Raw genomic sequence first — 22,442 nt, forward strand, 5'->3', positions numbered from 1 at the left:
AAGACACGTGTCGCCACCTATGAACAAATAGCGTAAACGTATGATTTTTAGAAAAAATGTGTTTTTTCCTTCCTAATCAACATTTTTATAAAACTTATGCCGGATTCGGATGAGAAAAATTATTTCCAACAATTTGGTGTATAACTTTCCAATATTTGTTTGATTTTTCTATGAGAAAACTGTAAATTTAGAAAAAGATAGTAATTTGGACTAATTGGCAAGAAAGTCTGTCAAAAATCAATAAAAATTGTTGAATATACGTTAACACATCTGTTAACAACTATATAACTGGTTATTTCCTTGATATATACAGGGAAACTCATTTTTTCGTGTTCCAAAACATGTTTTTTAAAGAAAAAGGTCACAAATTTTTGCGCGCCCAAAAGTTGATGTTCATTATTTTAAAGCAAAAAATTTTTCTCGTCTTTTGCAACCAGTTTCATTAAGATTGATTCAGGGAATCATGAGAAATAAGCGATTTTGTTCTTCAATCTAGCAGAAAGGAATACGATTTTTGGCAAGTAACCTCATTTTGGCGCCACCTACATTTGAAACACAGTCGCGCTGCAAAACCTCAATCCAAACGATCACGGAGGGACATCAATGGAAGCACGTTCCAGGTGTGCAGAATCCAGCAGATCTGATATCCAGAGGAATCATGCCAAATGACATCGTAGACAATCTTCTCTGGTGGAACGGACCACCATGGTTAGCGTTGGGACGGGAGCATTGGCCAAACTCAACAGCTACAGTGGCACACGATGAAGTTGAGACGGAGCGTCGACACACAGCAGTGGCGATCGTTGCATCAAACCTGCAAGAGTTTACTGATTATTATTTGTCCAAGTTTGAAACTTACCCTATTTTGATACGAAGAACAGCAATCTGGTTGCGCTTGATGAAGAATCTGCCTTTACCGGATGAGGAGCGGTCCAGGGGTTTCATCACTTCTGCAGAGTTGAGGCAGGCTGAGTATGTGCTCATTCGTCGTGTGCAGAAAGAAGTGTTTGCTGAAGAATGGAAGGCCCTGTCAGCAAGTCAGCCGCTGCCGAAGAAATCCCCGCTTCGCTGGTACCATCCGTACATCGATCGTGATCAAATTCTGCGGGTCGGTGGGCGATTGACGCACTCGGAGGAAGGAGAAGAAACGAAACATCCAGCTGTTCTGCCTGCTCGTCACCAGCTCACACGCATGATTCTTCAACACTATCACATGCGGCTGCTCCACGCTGGCCCACAACTACTACTCGGTGCGGTGAGACTTCGTTTTTGGCCGTTGGGAGGCAGAAGCTTGGCTCGGCTCATCGTACACCAATGCAATCGGTGCTACAGGTGCAATCCATCACCTGTACAACAATTTATGGGAGATCTGCCTGCAGCGCGAGTCACGGTCTCTCGTCCGTTCTCCAAGACTGGAATCGACTTTTTTGGACCAGTTTACGTGCGACCAGGACCGAGGCGTACAGCAGTGAAGGCATACGTTTGTTTATTCATTTGTCTATGCACAAAAGCAGTTCATTTGAAACTTGTGTCGGATTTATCTACAGATCGGTACCTGCAAGCGCTGCGGAGGTTCATAGGTCGCCGTGGCAGACCCGCAGAGATCTGGTCCGATAACGGAACAAATTTTGTTGGTGGTAAAAATCGGCTTCAAGAACTGTTCGCTTTGATGAAAGACTCGGAGCACAAAGAGAAGGTCGCTAAGGAGTTTGCTGATCAAGGCATTCGTTGGATTTTCAGCCCACCAAGCGCACCACACTTTGGCGGTTTGTGGGAGGCCGCTGTACGATCAGCAAAACATCATCTGCTACGAGTGTTGGGGGAGGAAACTTTAGCCATCGAAGACATGACAACTTTGTTGGTTCAGGTCGAAAGTTGCATGAATTCTCGCCCAATCACACAATTGTCAGACGACCCAAACGATTTGGAACCCCTAACACCTGGACACTTCCTCGTAACTTCTTCGCTGCAGTCTTTGCCGGATCCAAGCTACCTCGACGTGCCCACGAACCGACTCAACTACTGGCAGCAGGTTCAACGCAAGGTCCAAGAATTCTGGAGACGTTGGAAACGCGACTATTTGTCGCAACTTCAGAGCAGAACTAAACGTTTGTATGCAGCAGTCCCAATTGAAGTTGGCCGGCTAGTAGTCGTGGTGGACGACAACCTGCCACCAATACGATGGAAGCTCGGCAGAATACACACGGTACATCCCGGGGACGATGGGGTTGTACGGGTGGTCACGCTGAAGACGGCTTCGGGATTCCTGAAACGCCCGGTGGAAAAGTTATGCTTATTACCACGTCAGGATGAACAGCCAACAACAGACTCTACAGAGGAAAAATGAAAACAACACACTCCCATCCCCTCCCACTCCCACTCCCTCGAAGAGGATTTTTTTTATTTATTTTCAGAAATGCTGGATATTTCTGGGTGGGTGAGAATGTTCGGGGATACAACCCTGGATCACCACGAGCTATTGTGCCAGTCCATCGAGCGACGAGCTCTGGACCGCGATTGCGTGGTTGCTGCAGCGGGAACGAGATGGCCAGCGTCATCGATAGTCATCGACGGACCAGCAGCAGCAGATCGGGGGAGCGAGTTGATGTCGCCGATTCTCAGAGAGGATCGACGAGGATGAGCTTTGCATGACCCGTATCAACATGACCCAATTATTATATAAGCTAAGAAATTACGTAACTAAAACTCTCAGTCATTCCTGGTCACCAGATGGAAAAAGGTCAAGCTAGGCCCTCGCACAAATTTTAACGTGTGGTTCAATAAGAACATAGTTTGTTAGGTGTTAGAAAAATAAATGTAGTTTGTCGAAATATAAGTGGTTTCCTGTCTAAAAGTGTTGTACGTGATTTTATTTGTTCAAACCGTTCGCTAACCCGGAACCTGGCCCGGTTGGAACCCGGGTAATCTGCCTTGACCCGTTGGAAGTCCCTCACCGAATTGTCCATCATCGGTGCTCACCCGTTCCCGTCAACCAGTGGTCGATGTGGAGTGCTGGCTGGACCGTTGTCAACACCCCCACAGTCTGGTTTGGATTGGAATTTCGGTAGAACTTTGTCATTTTTTTACAGTCACACGGTGTGTCAAAATAGCATGATCTGATTGGAATCATATTTCATATGATGAGTGTCAAGATTGCCCGGAATTTCTCAGAATTGAAGCCGATGTTTGGGAAAGGATTATTTTCGAAGCAGAATAATCATGACAAGCCACAACTTTCCCAGCACCGTTGTTTATTTCTATCGACATTTTGCGCCCGTTCAATGTCGTTTTCTCAAACATGCCGGGTTTGTTTTGCTTTGCCTTACAGTACTATACATGCTGTTCTGTTTCGATGATGGTTGGTTGGATGGTCAAATCGTACCGTGCCGCTTACTTTCCGGCCGGGTAGTCGATCATCTGCGGCACCGGTTCGCTCTCGTTGCACAGACCCGGGAAGGCCGAGTTACAGCCGGTGGTACAGCCCGAGCAGGGCTTCTTACCGGACACGTAGATCGGGATGCCGATAAAGTCGTTGAACGAGTAGTTGCACACCAGGTACAGCTGGAGCCACTCGCCCTCGTTCTTCCACTGGGTGAGCCCGCAGCCGACCTTGTTGACCTTGTCGCTGGCCATCACGGCAAAGTGGAACACCATGATGCTCTTGCCGGGGTCGTACATCGTGTTGACCATGTTCTTGTTGACGTCGTGCCGCTCGTCGTACCAGCTGGTGATCAGGTTCGGGACCTCCTTCATGTGGTCAATGGAGTCGGCGCTCGTCGCGATGTAGTTGATGTTCTGGCCCGAGTTCTTATACACGTCGGTGTTGTGGCACGCGTCGTGACCTCGCACGCACCGGTTCGAGTTCATCTGGGCCGTCTCCGCCAGATCGTTGTCCCAGGTCAGCGTTGGCATGGCGGAAGCCTTGGGCAGATGGCCGACCTTGCCGGTGGCGACCTCGTTACGGTACTTGTTGTGCGTGTCCACGATCAGCTTCTTCAGCTCGTCGGTCATCTCGATCACCTTGGCGTTGCTGGGACAGGCCTTGGCCAGCTTGCCGTCGTTGCCGCACCCGATGTTGGACGCGCCCGCCGGACAGATGCTCGAGTCACAGTAGTCCACCGTGTAGGCGGACTTGAGCGATGCCAGTAGCATCGACAGCCAAATCCATGCTGGAGGGGGAGAAGGTGAGAAATTACAATCAGTATTGACTGAACAATAAAATTTATACATTTATTAAATAACAAATTTTGTCCATGTGAACACTCGAACCATCAGCAAAGTCAGTTGCAATCAAATTGTTGCCATATTTCGCCTGAAAATTGTTGCATTTTTTAAGAAGAAAAAAAAAACAACTTTCCCGGTTAATGTGTTCGCTTAGTTTTAAAGTTCAAGGTGAAACGGGACGCCAGTTCTTGGACAACTTCTGTTCCACTGAAATTAATTTCTGAACTTGACAGATTGCTTGCATTCGTCATATTTATCGTTTGTCCAAAACACATAAATTTTTCAAGTTATGTCATTTTCTTGAAAGTTGCGTTTGAATACTAGAGCCATGGTGCAAATATGGCGCTGTCTTCCCGTTTCACCTTAATTTTTTGAATTGAATAAAAATTCATTCATATTTTGAAATGTTTGAGAAGTTCTGTTCCATCCGGAACCATTCAAAAATATCCAATCCAAAATGCTAAAAAAAGCTGTCCCAATTCATCATATGACGGTCACATGTTAGTACAATTTTTGAAAATTTAGAGTTTTTTTTAAAAGGTCCTATAAGCTATTGTGTTTCATATGTTTATAGGACCTATTCAAAAAAAACTCTACGTTTTCATGCCATTTCTTAATTTTTTTGAAACAGGTGATAACTTTTGCGTTGTTTTGCGGCATTTTCAATTCAAACGTTGTTTTTGTACCTGTATTAAAGCAATCAGCGCAATGCCAATAATGTAAACTAAATCAGAAACTGTTCTTTATTATTTAACACTAAGCTTGACTCAATTATTAATCCAATTGTTCCAAGATTGAGATAGTGGTTTTTGACAGCAGAAAAATCGAAATTTCGCAGCATGCTAATTACAAAATATTGTAAAACTGCTCAAAATAAACGTAAAATGCCTTCTAATAGCATAATTATGAACAGAAAAGTGATATAAAATAGTTAGCAGTAGTTCAAGGTTTAATATAAAACACTGTGACACGAATATAAAAAAAAGTTGTATTTGATTATTTTGGAAAAGTTTGAAGAATAATCGTCAGTTGAATTTATGATTCAGCCATTTTAATTTCATTATTTTTAATGTGATATGCTAAGATATCTCCAAAACGAAGCACATCCTTAATGTCATAATAATCAAAAGAATAATGAGTAAAAAAAGATCAATAAAAATCACTTTATTTTCCTAAATTTCAGCACTAAGGAAATAAGAGTATTTTAATAAATTAACGGCAAAACTTAATAAATACCTAGCTGTTTTATACATTTATTGATAATTTCAGAAAATTGCAAACAAAATTCTTAGTAATTTGTATTTAAACATTAAATGCAACTGAATCACCATTATTTTAATAAAATTGATTCAACATTATTTTAATAAAATTTATAGAGATTTTAAAATTAAAAAAGTTCAAACATTTTTGGATGTTTTTTTTTTTGTTTTCTTTTAAAATCTTTTTTAATTTTTTGGAATATAGAATTTTTGCTGAAAATGTGCAATCAAGTATTGCACAAAATATTCTAATGAACAATATCTACAAAAAAAGGTTTGAATCTGACAATATCATAATTTCACGGCATTTCACGGTATTTACCAAATTTCACGGCCATGGGCAAATTTAACGGATTACGCGGCTTCCGCACTAGCCCTAATTATTTGAAAAGGGAATATTTTGTTCTGGTGAACAATTTTTGAATTATATGATAAAAAAAAAACATCTTTTAATACATTTTTTTGAAAATGTCAAATAATGTTCCAAAATAATGTTGCAGAATAAAGTTACTGAGAAAATGATTTCACTTTAGAGAAATTCCCTGATTTCTCTGGTTAACTCATGCATGGCTCCATACAATTTTGGCAGCGGTCAAAAATGCTGTCAAAAAGCTGTACAAAAATGGTACGTAAATATTTGAAAATCTGTAACTTTTGAAGGAATTTTTCTAATCAATTTCGTGTCTTCGGCAAAGTTGTAGGTATAAGGAAAAAATGCGATTTTTAAATTATCTTTTTGTTAGGATATATATGAGCAGTTCTCTAGGATTTCGGTCATTCGATTTTTTTTGTATTTTTTAATCCGACTGAAACTTTTTTGGTGCCTTCGGTATGCCCAAAGAAGCCATTTTGCATCATTAGTTCGTTCATATAATTTTCCATACAAATTTGGCAGCTGTCCATACAAAAATGATGTATGAAAATTAAAAAATCTGTATCTTTTGAAGGAATTTTTTGATCGATTTGGTGTCTTCGGCAAAGTTGTAGGTATGGATACGGACTACACTGGAAAAAAATAATACACGGTTAAAAAAAAGGTGATTTTTTTATTTAACTTTTTATCACTAAGACTTGATTTACAAAAAAACACTATTTTTAATTTTTTTTATTTTTTGATATGTTTTACAGGACATAAAATGCCAACTTTTCAGAAATTTCCAGGTTGTGCAAAAAATCATTGACCGAGTTATAAATTTTTTAATCAATAGTGATTTTTTCAAAAAATCGAAATTTTGGTCGTAAAAATTTTTCAACTTCATTTTTCGATGTAAAATCAAATTTGCAATCAAAAAGTACTTTAGTGAAATTTTGATAAAGTGCACCGTTTTCAAGTTAAATCCATTTTTAGATGACTTTTTTGAAAACAGTCCCAGCTTTTCATTTTTTTAAATTAGTGCACATGTTTACCCAGTTTTGAAAAAAATATTTTTGAAAAGCTGAGAAAATTCTCTATATTTTGCTTCTTCGGACTTTGTTGATACGACCTTTAGTTGCTGAGATATTGCAATGCAAAGGTTTAAAAACAGGAAAATTGATGTTTTCTAAGTCTCACCCTAACAGCCCATCAATTTTTAATGTCGATATCTCAGCAATTAATGGTCCGATTTTCAATGTTAAAATATGAAACATTTGTGAAATTTTCCGATCTTTTCAAAAAAAATATTTTTTTTATAATTTTTCAAATCAAGACTAACATTGTAAAAGGGCGTAATACTGAATGTTTGGCCTTTTTAAAATGTTAATCTTGATTTGAAAATCTTGAAAATATTTTTTTCGAAAAGATCGGAAAATTTCACAAAAGTTTCATATATTAACATTGAAAATCGGACCATTAGTTGCTGAGATATTGACGATAGAAAATGGTGGGTTGTTTGGGTGAGACTTAGAAAACATCAATTTTCCTGTTTTTAAACCTTTGCATTGCAATATCTCAGCAACTAAAGGTCGTATCAACAAAGTCCGAAGAAGCAAAATATAGAGAATTTTCTCAGCTTTTCAAAAATATTTTTTTCAAAACTGGGCAAACATGTGCACTAATTTTAAAAAAAGAAAAACTGCGACTATTTTCAAAAAAGTCACTTAAATATGGCTATAACTTGAAAACGGTGCACTTTATCAAAATTTCACTAAAGTACTTTTTGATTGCAAATTTGATTTTACATCGAAAAATGAAGTTGAAAAATTTTTAAGACCAAAATTTTGATTTTTTGAAAAATCAGTATTGATTAAAAAATTCAAAACTCGGTCAATGATTTTTTGCACAACCTGGAAATTTCTGACAAATTGGCATTTTATGTCCTCTAAAACATAACAAAAAATTAAAAAAATTAAAAATAGTGTTTTTTTGGTAAATCAAGTTTTAGTGATAAAAAGTTAAATAAAAAAATCACCAAATTATTTTTACCGTGTGTTATTTTTTTCCAGTGTAGTCCATATCCATACCTACAACTTTGCCGAAGACACCAAATCGATCAAAAAATTCCTTCAAAAGATACAGATTTTTGAATTTTCATACATCATTTTTGTATGGACAGCTGCCATATTTGTATGGAAAATTAAATGGACAAACTAATGATGCAAAATGGCTTCTTTGGGCATACCGAAGCCACCAAAAAAGTTTCAGTCGGATTAAAAAATATAAAAATTAAAATTGAAGAAAAAAGACCGATTTCGTAGAGAATTGCTCATATATTTTTCAATCAAGACTAACATTTGAAATGGGCGTAATATTTAATGTTTGGCCCTTTTAAAATGGTGGTCTTGATTGTAAATTTTTCAACATATTTTTTTTTCGAGAAGAAATATAAAATTTCACAAATGTTTCTTTTGTCAGCTTTGAAAATAGAGCCATTTGTTAATAATATGATTACATTAAAAAAAAGGTTTAGACGTTTGGATGAGACTTCAAAGAAATCAATTTTCTTGTTTCTTTTATTCGCTGTATTTCAGCAATCAGAGGTCCAATCTCCAATGTCTCTTAGGCCCCTAAATTTTTAGGGGTAACAAAAATCGTTCAACGGGAGTTTTCCAGTTAAAATTAAACTTTAAGTGGCTATATTTAAAAAACGGTGCACTTTATCTATAATTCGGTGCACTTTATGTGTATTTGATTGCAAATTTGATTTAACATCAAAACCGAAAGTAAACAAAACATCTTCACTTATGTTAAATGTGGAGTTGTTGATCGATCTTTTTGAGTAATTCGTTTGTTGCATATAAAGAACGTTGAAAATTACACATTTAAGAATAAGGTTGTTTTTTTAAATATCACCACTTTGAGTCCCAATCTGATTAAAAAATTTCACCAAAACATTAACTTCACTTTCACGATTTTCCAACTGTTTCACTTTTCAAAAACTATACTCACATTTGACTAGTTTCAGCATGATTGCTTCGGCCCCCTACTGGGTGTCGTTTACTCTCAAAAACTTTAGATGAAATACAAATCCACTAGCAGCGCACTCGTCCGGCTATGCTGACCCGCAGAACACAGACGATCTGGTCCAGGGCACGCATCATTTTTATACAAAACTTACGATCAGAGCTGTCAGATTCGAACCCGACGTCATTTGATTACAAACTCTCCCATTTGTACGAGTTTGGGGTGGGGGGGTTGACGCCGACACGTGTCCTTTCTCTGAGCTTTTTGCCCATCCCTTCTCCGAAAAGGTAGATTCAAGCCCTGTAAATTTTCACATAATGTACTTTGCATGCAACTTTTTTTTTCTTTCTGCTACCCCCAGGGGGAGGAGGTTGCATCGACAGGTAGTGATTAGTGCATCAACCTGCCGGGTGCTGTGCGTGTGTGAACACTGTACAGGTGCACGTGCGTGAATTGGAGCAGATTCTCCCACAATTAAAGGGCTTGGTGGAGAAGGGTTGGGAGAAGTTGTAATAACAATTGTTCCTCTCTGATCGATTGAAAGATTAAAGAGGGAAAATCGGCGGCCGCGGCACTCTTTCATGGGGCCCAACTTGTAAGTTTAAATTCAGTTGAAAGCGAAAAAAAAGAGTTAATGATACGGCCGCCCAGGGAAGGCGAGAGATTGCGCACCGAATTGAGAACAGATTTGATGGGTAATTGAGGGATGGGATTTCCCAGAAAAATCTGAGCTAAAAATAAATTAGAATATCGCACCAATGGGCGTGGGAAATCGGCGGAAAGATGCAAATTTATCAACTTGTGCAGCAATCTGTAGCGAATGATCCGTGTTTAGTAACAAGCTGTATAACAATATCTAAAAGTCGATACTTACAAAGTTTTTATTGATGTACTTGAAGTAAGGTACAAAAAAGTTAGACTTACAAGCTTGACGTCTCAAGTTAACAAATGTTTTTTAAGAGCAATTTATTCACAATTTAATTGACATATTTATATACCTATTTTAGGTATTTCAGACTTGGTTATCTGAAGCCTTCTATAGAACCTTCAAATGATCAAATCACAATTTTTCAAAGAAACAAACACGTCAAATTTGGGCTCCCAAAAAGATAAAAAAAAAACTAGTTGATCATCTACAGATTAATTATCTAATTTGATGGGGCGGAAGTTCAAATGGGATTTTGATTTTCTGGGATTTTTTTGAAGAGCTGCAATTTTTCAAGCAAATAATAAGGTTATCGAATATAAAGAGATAACACTATTCACAAGTCACAAAGCAGGTTCCCGAACCCCTTTTCGATTTGCGTGAAATGTTGTCCTAAGGGTTTATTTTGAATCCAAATCCGAAATCCATTTTTAGATTTCTTGTGACGGAGGGGCGGTACGACCCCTTTCATTTTTCAACATACCCGAGCAGACGGAAATAACTAGGGAATAACATTTTTTGATATTTGAAGATACTATGCCAATAACATATTAGGTTATTTATAACAAAATTTGTTATTCGTAGTTATGATTTTTTGGGTGGGGGACATTTCGCCGAATGTCGTTTCGCCGAGGGTCATTTCGCCAAAGATCATTTCGCTGAATGTCGTTTCGCCGAATGGGACGTTTCGCCGAAAAGGAAAAAAATTAAAAAATATATATAAAAAGGACAAAAAATGATTAAACTATAAAACTTACTCCAAAAAAAATCAGGATAGCTCAGCGGAACAGTTGTCAATAAAGAAGACTACTTTGTTTATGCAAACTTTTGCGACAAAAATGAAAAATTATATAAAAATAAAAAGTATGAAAACGAATTTATCATAATCTAATTTGATTTGACAAAAAAACTTTTCATAGAATCATCATTCTTTAAAACATGAGCAGTTCTTAACATACTTCTTAATGCAAAATTGAATGACTTGAAAAAGTTTCTGAGAATTGTTTATTCTTTTAAAATCAATGTTGTTTTTTTTGTGTTTTCACATACTTTTAAAAAAAGAGCAGTTCTTTTGATGGTTTTAAGTATAGTTGTCAGTCTAGATCAGAACATGTTTGGAAAAACATCAATTCTTTACACATCTTTATCTTTTTAAACATTTTTGTTTGTGTTTTTCCATTCTTTAAAACATGAGCAGTTCTTATCATAGTATTTAATTCGAAATTTTATGACTTCAATAAAAAAGTATCTGGAAATTGTCTACTCTTTTAAAATTATTCTTTTAAAAAGAGGAGTTCTTTTGATGGTTTTTAAAGCGAAGTTAACTTACTTGAACATGTTTTTGAAATTCTTTAAAACATGAGCAGTTCTTTAAAAAATCTGACTTCAATGTACAAAAAAAAATGTACATGTCTGTAGAAAAATTATCCACTGTTTTAAAAAAAATTTTTTTTTGTTTCACTCTTTTTCAAACAAATAATTTTGAATATTGTCTGTGAATTTATGCAACAGTTTTTTAAACAAAAAAAGAGTTTCACAAAACTATTCTAAAAGTGTTTGCCCCTACAGTATTCTTGTCTTTGTTAAACTTGTTGTAACTATGGTTGTAATTCTTTCTTACTAAGCATTAAGCAGTAAAAAACAACAACAAAAAAACTAAAAAAGAGCATTTTTAAAATACATGAAATTAAAAACACTTTCTATTAAATAGCATAAGAGACCATCTCTCAACCATTTATACAATGTCGAAATCTTAACAAAAAAACAACCCCCACACAACCCCTTCAGCGTCTACGTGATTTTTGGATGACCCCCAAACAGTACCTAAAAAATTCGGCGAAACGACCTTCGGCAAAACGACATTCGGCGGTTGTTATTGTAATAACAGACTAATAACATTTTTTTGTTATTCTTCGAACAAATTTATGTTATTATTTTTTGTAATTTCAACAACTAATCCTATCATCCTAATAATAGTTGAAGTTATTCTTCCACAACAATAAATGTTATTTCCAAGTTGTGTTGGCTTTCAACCAATATCAGACCAATAACAAATTTTGTTATGTTAACATAAACTATTATTAAACTCTTATGCAAAAATGGATTTTTCAAGAAGATTCCATAACATTTTCTTTTATTTTCACAGTATTTGTTACTAAAATGGCATCCCGAGCAGACGGAAATAACTTGGGAATAACATTTTTTGATATTTGAAAATACTAGGCCAATAACAATTTATGTTATTTATAACAAGATTTGTTATTCGTCGTTATGATTTTTTTGTTATTGGATTGTTATTGTAATAACAGAATAATAACATTTTGAGTTATTCTTCGAACAAATCTTTGTTATTATTTTTTGTTATTTTAACAACTAATCCGATCATCCCAATAACGGTTGGAGGTATTCTTCCATAACAAAAAAATTTATTCCAAAGTTGTTTTGGCTTTCAACCAACATCAGACCAATAAAAACAATTGTTATGATAACATAAACTGTTATTAAACTATTACGCAAAAAATTATTTTTCAAGAAGATTCCATATCATATTCTGTTATTATAATAGTATTTGTTATTGAAATGGCATGAATTTTGTTATCACCGTCTGCTCGGGATGAATTTTGTAATTACCGTCTGCCCGGGATGCTAAAAAAGACGTGTTTTTCAATAATTTGTAGCCTGAAATAGTGACGATTTAGAAAAATAATGTCAAAGGGAGTTTTGTGTAAATTGGACGCCCAATGTGACGGCGTACTCAAGATTCAGTAAAAAACGTATTTTCCACTTAAAAAAAAAAACAAACATTGCTATGAAACCTCTGCTCATTACTCAACCGTTGTTTTTTGAAAATAATTTTTCAGATTCTTAAAATACATTAAATTGCCATAAAAAAACCATTTTTGTATTTTTTCAATAAAACAAAAAACACTGAAAATGGTCATTTTCTAATCAAGAACCTTTTTTCAAATCAGAATTTAATGTATTTATGTAACTTTGCAGGGTAATTTTTAAGAGTGTGACAAATTCTCCAAGATTTAGCGCAAACAAGTAGCTTTTTGAACTTTTTATTTTTCGAAAAACCGCGGTAACTGGTGTACTACACTCTTAAAACATAACTCTACAATGTGACAAATAAAACAAAATTTAGATAATTTAGATTTCATATAACCTCAAGGAAAATTGATTGACTGGTAGTTTGAGCATAAAGCTTGGTTTCAATTTTGCAAATGAAAACAATCGTTTGAGGCACGTAACATCAATTTCTGCACCTGAGCATGTTCTATCCCATGACAGTATGGCGCCAATCATTATCTTGAATTTAATTTTTTTTTCTCACGAGCTAGCAACAGGGACAGCATTGCTCATTATCCCTTCCCGAGCAGACGGAAATAACTTGGGAATAACATTTTTTGATATTTGAAAATACTAGGCCAATAACATTTTATGTTATTTATAACAAGATTTGTTATGCTTCGTTATGATTTTTTTGTTATTGGATTGTTATTGTAATAACAGACCAATAACATTTTTTGTTATTCTTCGAACAAATCTTTGTTATTATTTTTTGTTATTTTAACAACTAATCCGATCATCCCAATAACGGTTGGAGGTATTCTTCCATAACAAAAAATGTTATTCCAAAGTTGTTTTGGCTTTCAACCAATATCAGACCAATAACAAATTTTGGTATGATAACATAAACTGATATTAAACCATTATGCAAAAATGGATTTTTCATGAAGATTCCATAACACTTTCTGTTATTTTAACAGTATTTGTTATTGAAATGGCATGAATTTTGTTATTACCGTTTGCCCGGGTTGGCCATATTAATTTTCATTGAAAAAAAAAACAGATGACTATCAAAAATCACTAGATCACTGGATAGGCGTCATCCATAAAGTACGTCACGCTCTAAGGGGGGAAGGGGTTTTCGCAAGCGTGACAATGTGTGACAAGGGGGGGAGTAGAGGTTTGTTAGACTGTGACGTCACGCTAGATAATTTCTTTAATACTAAAAATTCAGTCTTAAAATAAATGAAAAAAAGTTTAATGTTTGATAATCTTAACTCATGAAACCAACACGATACCAGAATTTAAAGAAACAAAGTTGTTTTTGAATGATAGATTTGACATGCTTGAATTATCAAATTTTCAAAAAAAAAAATTATTACCTGGTCATATTTTATGGAATGCAAATCGTCATGAAAAATACTTTTTAATTTTTTAAATAATGGTTCCTGGATGTAGCAAATGAACTTAAAAAAGATGCAAAAACTCCCAGAAATTGATGTTTATAATGTTCTCAAAGAATTGAATCAACGCAAAATCCCACTAATTTTTTTTTTAAATAGCTGTCCAGTTTAAAAGAAATCAAATTCAGGTTAATTTTCATAAAAATACTTTAACCAGCAAAAACAATAAAACTGACAAATAATAAAAGAAGAGGTCATTGTCAAAATAAAAAAAAAAATACTCGAGAAAAATATAACTATTTTTGAAATTTCAAAACTATTAATTTTGTTATAATATGAAAACAAGCTTAAATTAATTTAAAAAAAATGAGTACAGCTCATTTATGAAAACTATAACAAAAATACTTAACTGGTACTCATGTTTCAAAAAATGTGAAAATTCACTGATTGATTTAAGAAAACCCATTTTTCAAAAACTCAAAAACAAAAAAATATTATCTGTAAAAATGACTGCAAAAAAAATCGAAAAAATATTTTTAAAAGCTTTTTTTATTCTATGGAATTATTGAGCACAAATTCATGGCATTTAATATTTTTTAGATATTTTTCTTTTAATTAATGTTTTTGACAGTTATATTTTTAAATCACCTGCAAAGATGCAGGTAATCTTCTCATTGAAAAGTGCCGGCGACAAAATTGGGCGAAAAGTTCACCGCCCGGAGATCGCGAGTTGGCGCGAGCGAATGAACACCGCGAAAAAAGATTCGGGGGTGCATTGGGGTTAAATGATCATTTCGTCATTCGGTTTAATTAAAAAATAATTATTTTTTCGTAAATATCGCTACTTTAGTGCGATGTAATTAATTTTTACAGTAAATTAGGCATTGTTACATCAAATTTGACCTTTCAAACGAACTAGAATGGCCAAATTTTAAAATATCAATGTTTGCCAATTTGACCGTTTTACCCCCAATTCCCCTTGTAGAACAAAAGAAAAGTTCATCCCCGGTCTGTCAGCAGCGCGCTGTTTTGTTTGCTGGATCAACATTTGGAAATGTCGAACGTTGAAGGAAATCGCTCAAAAAATGGAAATTAACCGATTTCAAATCTAGAGTTTTTTTTGAAAAGGTCCTATAAGCTATTGTCTTTCATATGTTTATAGGACCTAATCAAAAAAATGTCGAGAAATGTTATGGCCGCAAATGAATGGTAAGGGTGGCTAATTTTTGATTCCGATCTGTAAAACTAGTTCTGGCGAGGGTTTTGGGCACTGCGGCAATCGATTTTACCGGCGGGTTGCTTCCGGTTGCATTTGATTTGAGGAGAAGGTTTTTCAATCCACCAGGGGCTTATTCGGGGGCAACAGTTTCGGTAATCCGGAACTTCCGGTAAGTTTTATATTTGCAGTGTTTAGCATGAAAAACAAACTTAGACCAATCTTTCAAGTGTGCGCTCTTTTTGAGGAGGGGGCGCAAACCGAAGAAGAACGCAACTCGGGGGAGCGTTATTTCGGGGTTTGCGCGCAAATCGAAGGAGCGTTATTGCAGGGTTTTGGCGTAAAATGGGATTTTCTTTTTTAATTTTATTTACAATTAAACGAAACATTTATATAAGGGGTCATCCACAAAACACTAATAATGGGCCATCCTCAAATCTGGGTATCCAAGAACTCCCGGATGTCATGGCCTAGATAGCTACCTGATCAACGGAGGTCTCGACGGAGGTCTCGACGGAGGTCTATAGAGCTATCTACGTGCGTATGTATTGCGTGTACGTACACGAAAAAAAATGTTATAACATTGACAGAATCACTTTTAAAGCCAAATTTGGAGAAATCCTCCTGCCACGTGGTGGCTGATTGACATGTCCCAAGTAACCAAACAGCACTAAAACAAGTCAGATTGCAGCACTAGAAGCGCTTTACCAGCAGTGGCTTACAGCTAAGTTGTTTTGGCATCTGCACTAAATGCGCTTTTACAGCTGATAAGCAACCGGTTTTGGACTTTATATTTCTGATTTCCAGCTAGCCTCTACTGTTGTTGATCCAACCCTGCACAAAATGTCAAAAAAATGAGAGAAGCAAAAATGTTGCTCTCTCTCTCTTTTTCCTCTCCCTCTTCTGATCTATTTTTGGTTTGTTTACTACCACGTTACCGACTCAGCTGACCGAGTGGGGAAGAGCCGATTTTTTTGAGCGAAAGGTAGATGTTGGAGATGTGATGCCAGTAGCTTGAGGAGGTTTCGCCGTTGAGTGAAGTTTTCTGCGCCTTTATCCATTCGCCCAATTTGGAGGTGGCTTACCGCAGCTGTTTTCAAACCTACAAATGCTTGTTCACGGGACCCAATTTGGGAATTTAGAAAGGTGGACATCAGAGACGGCAACCACCGGGAATCGTAAGAGAGAAAAAACACTTCAAAGCAGTGGTCCCCGCACACCGCGTTCAAACGCGTTCTGTGTTTTCTGTACTCGATCAAACACCAGCACCGCGTGTGCACGCGTACAAGCAAACCTAAACTCGGCCGTGTACAGGCTGTACCCGCACACGAAACTCAAGTTTAAACCGAACCTTGTACCTCGGGTACAATCCCCGTGCAGGCCGACGACGCAGAAAAGAGACAAAAATAGTTCCCTCACGCTCCCTCTGCTGTAAAGTGGTGTTTCATTCTCCGCTGCAGTCACACTACAGTGTTTGCCGCAGAGAGAGTGAGAAGCAGTTATTTTTTCGTCTCCTTATACGCTCTTCGCTCGCACGGCGTTGTACCCGAGGTGTGCACCCCGTGTTTACACCGCGTGTAAACTTGAGTGCGCCGTGCGGGGAGAACTCGAACATGGTAGCCTGGTGTGTTTGAGGTTCATCTGCACTGAAAACTTGTACGGCGTGTACGGCGTGCGTGCGTTTCGGGAAGACTGCTTCAAAGCATTATGATTCACACGGAGAATCCAAAAGTAAGCAGTAGCCATTTGTCACCGTAGTGACCGAAAAAGCCAACTTGCAAAAATGCCTTTAGAAGTGATCATTTCGTCATCTTTGATTTAGTATTCCTAAAAGAAAAGGTTCAACCATCCATTAATTTTATTCTCAAAAGATTAAAAACATCAGAAGCATAAAACTACGATGAATCTCCGCCATCGACTGACAGCCGTTTTCTCCGCTGGTTTGTTTTAATCGTACTGGTTGAACGAATGAACGAGCAAGAGATATTTTTATTTTCGTTTATTTCGTTCTCTCTCTTTCACTCTTCAACAGTGTTGCCAGTAAAATGGGGGAAAATGCAACAGTGTTGCTAGGAGCAGCATTAAAACTGCTGCATATCAGCTAATACTACAGCAGTTGTTTTAGAGCTGATTTGTTTTCATCCTAGCTGTTTTATGACTGATTAGCTGTAGAAAGCTGATAAACAGCACCTTTATGATTTCTCTTAGTGCTGGATGGTTACTTGGGGTGGCGTCCTCTGATCGAGGCAGCCTTCTCAGTGTGCTTTGATTTATCCCTGTACATTTTGCTGGGACCATGAGAATTTCGGCGACGCCGGAATGAATCTGCTTCTAGGCAAGATTAGAGACCTCGGATCATCTTGCACCCTTCAGAGGAATTGTTCCTCAGACCATCCTCTTGGACCCCATGGTATGCAAAAGTCGTTAAATTTCAACGACAGACTTGTACAGAGCAATGTACCCAATTGCTCAAGTTTTACGGGTTAATTCCCATTTAAACTTGTTCCTGCTCAAGGCAAGCCAATTTTCAACCAAATGGGCTGAAATTTGGGCTGGAGGCCCCATTTTGAGTACTCTTTCGGGCAATCTCATATACTTTTTGATTTGAGCATTTTTAATTTTTTTGACCCGGGCTAATGGATACCCTTCACCATGTTGGATTATTATGGGCCCTCCAGGAACTCGCGGGAGTTATGACCTGATGATCCAAGGCTGTATATCATAGGTACTCACGATCTTGCTTTGCATTAGTGTGAGTGCATGATTCCATGCCACTAAAACCAAAACAATAACAAACGAACAATGGACCGTGCCAGGAAAAGCAAAACATAAACAATGTCAGTGACAGTGGAGTGAGAGAGTCAGAGATAACGATTTTGACAACCGCACTACTACACACTCAATCGCGAGTACCTTAGGTAGAAAGCCATGCTGATGATCTACCTAATCAACGGGGGTCTATATGGGTGTATTAACCATTGTAACTATAATCTTTTTAAGACTAAAAAAAGTTTTTAATTCAAACCTGGTCATAACTTAAAACTTTGCCAATGGTTGGTATTCAGAAAATCTTATCTCAAGATACAGATTTGCGAAAACATTCACAGCACTTGTGTATAGACAGACACCATTTTGTATGTAGAATATGAGGCAATAGTGCACAATAACTATTTTGGTCCTAAAAAACATCAAGGGACAAGGTTTCATACAAATCTGAAAATGCAAACAAAAGTCGATTTGCAATAACGAAAGGAATTAAATACTTTGTTGAATCCAAATTAACGCCTCATTTTTCTGTTTGTTTGTTGTTGTGCAGGTTCCCAGTCAAATCAATCCGAATTTTGAAACGGAATCTAATTAGAATCGTACACAAATTCCGGTTCAAACGCAACAACCGGTTCGAACACGGAACCGGTTATTGCGTTTGAAACGGAATTTGTATACGATTCTAAATAGATTCCGTTTCAGAATTCGGATTGAGTTAACTGGGTTTGGTTTCAAATATTTCGTTTGATATGTTTCACACTAGCGTGCCCAGCTCTTTGAGGAAGGTGGGGCAATAATATGGACGTTTTTGAAAAATACGTCATTTGTGGACACCCCCTAACACACCCTCCTCAAAAAGAGCGCACACTTGAAAGATTGGTCTAAGTTTGTTTTTCATGCTAAACACTGCAAATATGAAACTTACCGGAAGTTCCGGATTACCGAAACTGTTGCCCCCGAATAAGCCCCTGGTGGATTGAAAAACCTTTTCCTCAAATCAAATGCAACCGGAAGCAACCCACCGGTAAAAACGATTGCCGCAGTGACCAGAACCTTCGCTAGAACTAGTTTTACAGATCGGAATAAAAAATTAGCCACCCTTACCTTTCATTTGCGGCCATAACATTTGAAATCGGTTAATTTCCATTTTTTGAGCGATTTCCTTCAACGTTCGACATTTCCAAATGTTGATCCAGCAAACAAAACAGCGCGCTGCTGACAGACCGCGGATGAACTTTTCTTTTGTTCTACAAGGGGAATTGGGGGTAAAACGGTCAAATTGGCAAACATTGATGTTTTAAAATTTGGCCATTCTAGTTCGTTTGAAAGGTCAAATTTGATGTAACAATGCCTAATTTACTGTAAAAATTAATTACATCGCACTAAAATAGCGATATTTACGAAAAAATAATTATTTTTTAATTAAACCGAATGACGAAATGATCATTTAACCCCAATGCACCCCCGAATCTTTTTTCGCGGTGTTCATTCGCTCGCGCCAACTCGCGATCTCCGGGCGGTGAACTTTTCGCCCAATTTTGTCGCCGGCACTTTTCAATGAGAAGATTAAGGAAGGGATTAGGGGAAGGTGGGGCAAGTGTAACAAGCTAAGGAAAAGCTCGTTAAAACCCATTAAAAACGTAAATAAATCAGTCGGATTTTTTGATAATCATCTTATTTCAGGTCTTGACTAAGACTTTGATAAAACAAGTTTTAAAAAATCCTGTTTTTAATGCAAAAAAATGATTTTGAAAAAACTGATTTTCCGTACGTTCTACTCAACTAGTGGGGCAAGTAGAACAACCCGTTGGGGCAAGAGGAACAATGCATGAAACAACATGTTAATTTGCTAACAATTGAACTGTTATCACTTAGATACATCAGATTAGAATGTATTTAAAACGTTTCTTTCATTTTTAGATTAAATAATATTATTTTATTTAAAATTTGATCGTTTTTGCGAAAATAAAGTATTACTTAGATGATAAATAGTAAATTTTCATAATATAACTATATTTTGTAGGGACAATTCATTTCAACAATTGTTTATCAATTTTTAAGTACTTTTATGTATTTATTTCCCAGTAAAATATATTGTTATAGCAATTCGTGTTTTTTTTTCTATACTTAAAATCCATATGGTATTGCCCCACCTGAATAAAGCTTTTCAAAAGCTCTCAACAAAAATAACCCAATGACAAATCTTACTTTATAATAGGTGCAAATCATTGGTAGGGATACTACTGATCTAGGATAAAAAGTATTTTTTTAAAATGAACTTAAAAGTGAACCCTAAGTCTCATTTTGGGCTTTTCAAATGTTATAAGAAAACGAAGGATTTAAAAAAAAAATCCACTCAATCTTGTGTCCCGTGGCGTTTACGTCATTTTTGTAGATATGTAGTAGTAGAATTAACTAATTGCATTGCTAGTAACAATTCCTCATATTGAAAATATTGCAAATTTCAAGAAAAACGATCGTACGAGCGATTGTTCCTCTTGCCCCATATGGTCGTCTTGCCCCACTTTCCCCTAATCTAAAGAAATAAAAATTGCTGTTGTATCTTAAAAATGAATTTCACTTATATTCAAATATATTGTGAGCTGGGAGCTGAATAGTGGTTCGCAAAACGGCCTCAATTTTGAACTGTCAAAGTTGAACCAATTTACTGTTCGCCAAAAGTAGAAAGTATTGTTTTCGATTATTAAAAATTGTTTTTTTTTTTGCAGGAATGAAAAATTTGTGGCTTTTAAGTCAAAGGCGAGATCGTCATTTTTTATAATTATGAATGAAGCTGTTTATGGAGTCGATGCGGTTGTTTCTATCCAGAAGCGTTCTTAATTGTTTGATTCCTTTTGAAAACCTACTGGTTTAGTGAAACTCTTTTCTGTTTGTTGGATCAGCTTCGCTAGAATCAGCAATGTTTTTTCGCTGGGCCAGGAAGAGCTGTAGGATTCCAAAATCAGCCAGAGAATTAATTTGCGACATCTCAGAATGGCACTCTAGCCGCAGCTCTTCGTCAACCGTAAAAAAGAAAAACCTCTTCTAACCGATCGAAACTTGAAAACACACACAAATTTCCAGCAAAAACTGTTAAAAATTAGACAAAATAACACACATGCCACTGATTATATGCAGCATTTACCAGTACGAAAAAAGTCATGCTGGTGCTTGAACAGCCTCCGACTTTGTAGATGTAAACAAAGTGGGATCATTCGAAAATCACGTTACGCATTCTCTCTATTCATCACCCAGATTGTGAGCTTTGAGGCTGAAAAAAGTACCTCCTTGCCCACAGGCAGGAATTCCTCACCGGTTGGGAAACACTGTTCCAGATGTTGGGAATCCTTATTTTATGTTGTTTTAGGCTGGCACAAATTTTATTTAAAGTTCTTGTCCCCCCCCCCCCCCCTACAATGTTGGCCCGAAAAATAAGGGGGCAAAAAAATATTTTTTCAAAAACTTCAAAATCTCAATGGAAATTGAACTTCAATCAGCAGAAATCAATTTAAAATGCATTCCCCTGAGCTTAGAACCTTTTTTAGCATGTGAGCAATTCTCTACCAAAACCGGAAATGGATTTAATTTGTATTTTTTGATTTGGCTCAAACTTTGTGGGGGCCTTCCCTATGACCAAAGAAGCTATTTTGTGTCATTGGTTCACCCATACAAGTCTCCATACAATTTTGGCAGCTGTCCATACAAAAATGGTACGTAAATATTCAAACAGCTGTAACTTTTGAGTGAATATTTTGATCAATTTGGTGTCTTGGGCAAAGTTGTAGGTATTGTTGAGGACTATTGAGAAAAAAATAGGTACACGGAAAAAAAATTTGCCGATTTTTTTATTAACTTTTTTTTCACAAAAACTCAATTTCTCAAAATACGTTTTTTTTTTTTTGATTTTCGAGATTTTTTTATATGTTTTAGGGGACCAAAATCCGCAACATTTGAGCCATAGAAAAGTATAATCAAAAATCTGCCGCCGAGTTATGATTTTTTTTTTTAAATAGTGATTTTCGAAAAAAAAAACAAAATTTCATACAAAACAAAATTTGACCTAATTTTTTTTTATGTAAAATTGAATTTGCAATCGAAAAGCACTTTACAGATTTTTTGATAAAGGGCTCCGTTTTCAAGATATAGCCACCGAAAGTTTGATTTTAGCGAAATATTTGCAGTTTTTCGATTTTTTAAAATAGTGACCATGAGTGACCATTCAAAAAAAAAATTTCTTTGAAAATTTCAGAAAATTTGCTATAAAATTGTCTAAGAGACATTGAAGATTGGACCTCTGGTTACAGAGATACAGATACAGAGAACACGTTTTCCATGCAAATGTTGAAACTTTGGCTTGTTATTTCAATATTTTATTTTATTTATTTTTTCTCATCGAAACCGACTACTTTATCGACTTCATTTGGCTGGGCGAGAAAGGACGCCGTCTATTTTTAGACGATGACTCAGCACTTTT

The 22,442-nt window shown here is 36.4% G+C and overlaps 1 protein-coding gene across 1 annotated transcript; it reads right to left on the reverse strand.

Moving 5' to 3' along the window:
* Window positions 1–3,234: 3,234 nt before the first annotated feature.
* LOC120419279 (antigen 5 like allergen Cul n 1-like) lies at window positions 3,235–9,010 on the reverse strand. Its single transcript, XM_039581948.2, has 2 exons — window positions 8,851–9,010; window positions 3,235–4,169 (listed from the first exon to the last, which is right to left on the reverse strand). Exons 1-2 carry the CDS (start codon window positions 8,867–8,869, stop codon window positions 3,391–3,393), a joined length of 798 nt encoding a protein of 265 aa, XP_039437882.1. The 5' UTR covers window positions 8,870–9,010; the 3' UTR covers window positions 3,235–3,390.
* Between the last annotated feature and the right edge of the window lie 13,432 nt (window positions 9,011–22,442).

Source organism: Culex pipiens, chromosome 3, assembly GCF_016801865.2.
Source record: "Culex pipiens pallens isolate TS chromosome 3, TS_CPP_V2, whole genome shotgun sequence".
Classification (NCBI taxonomy): Eukaryota; Metazoa; Arthropoda; class Insecta; order Diptera; family Culicidae; genus Culex; species Culex pipiens.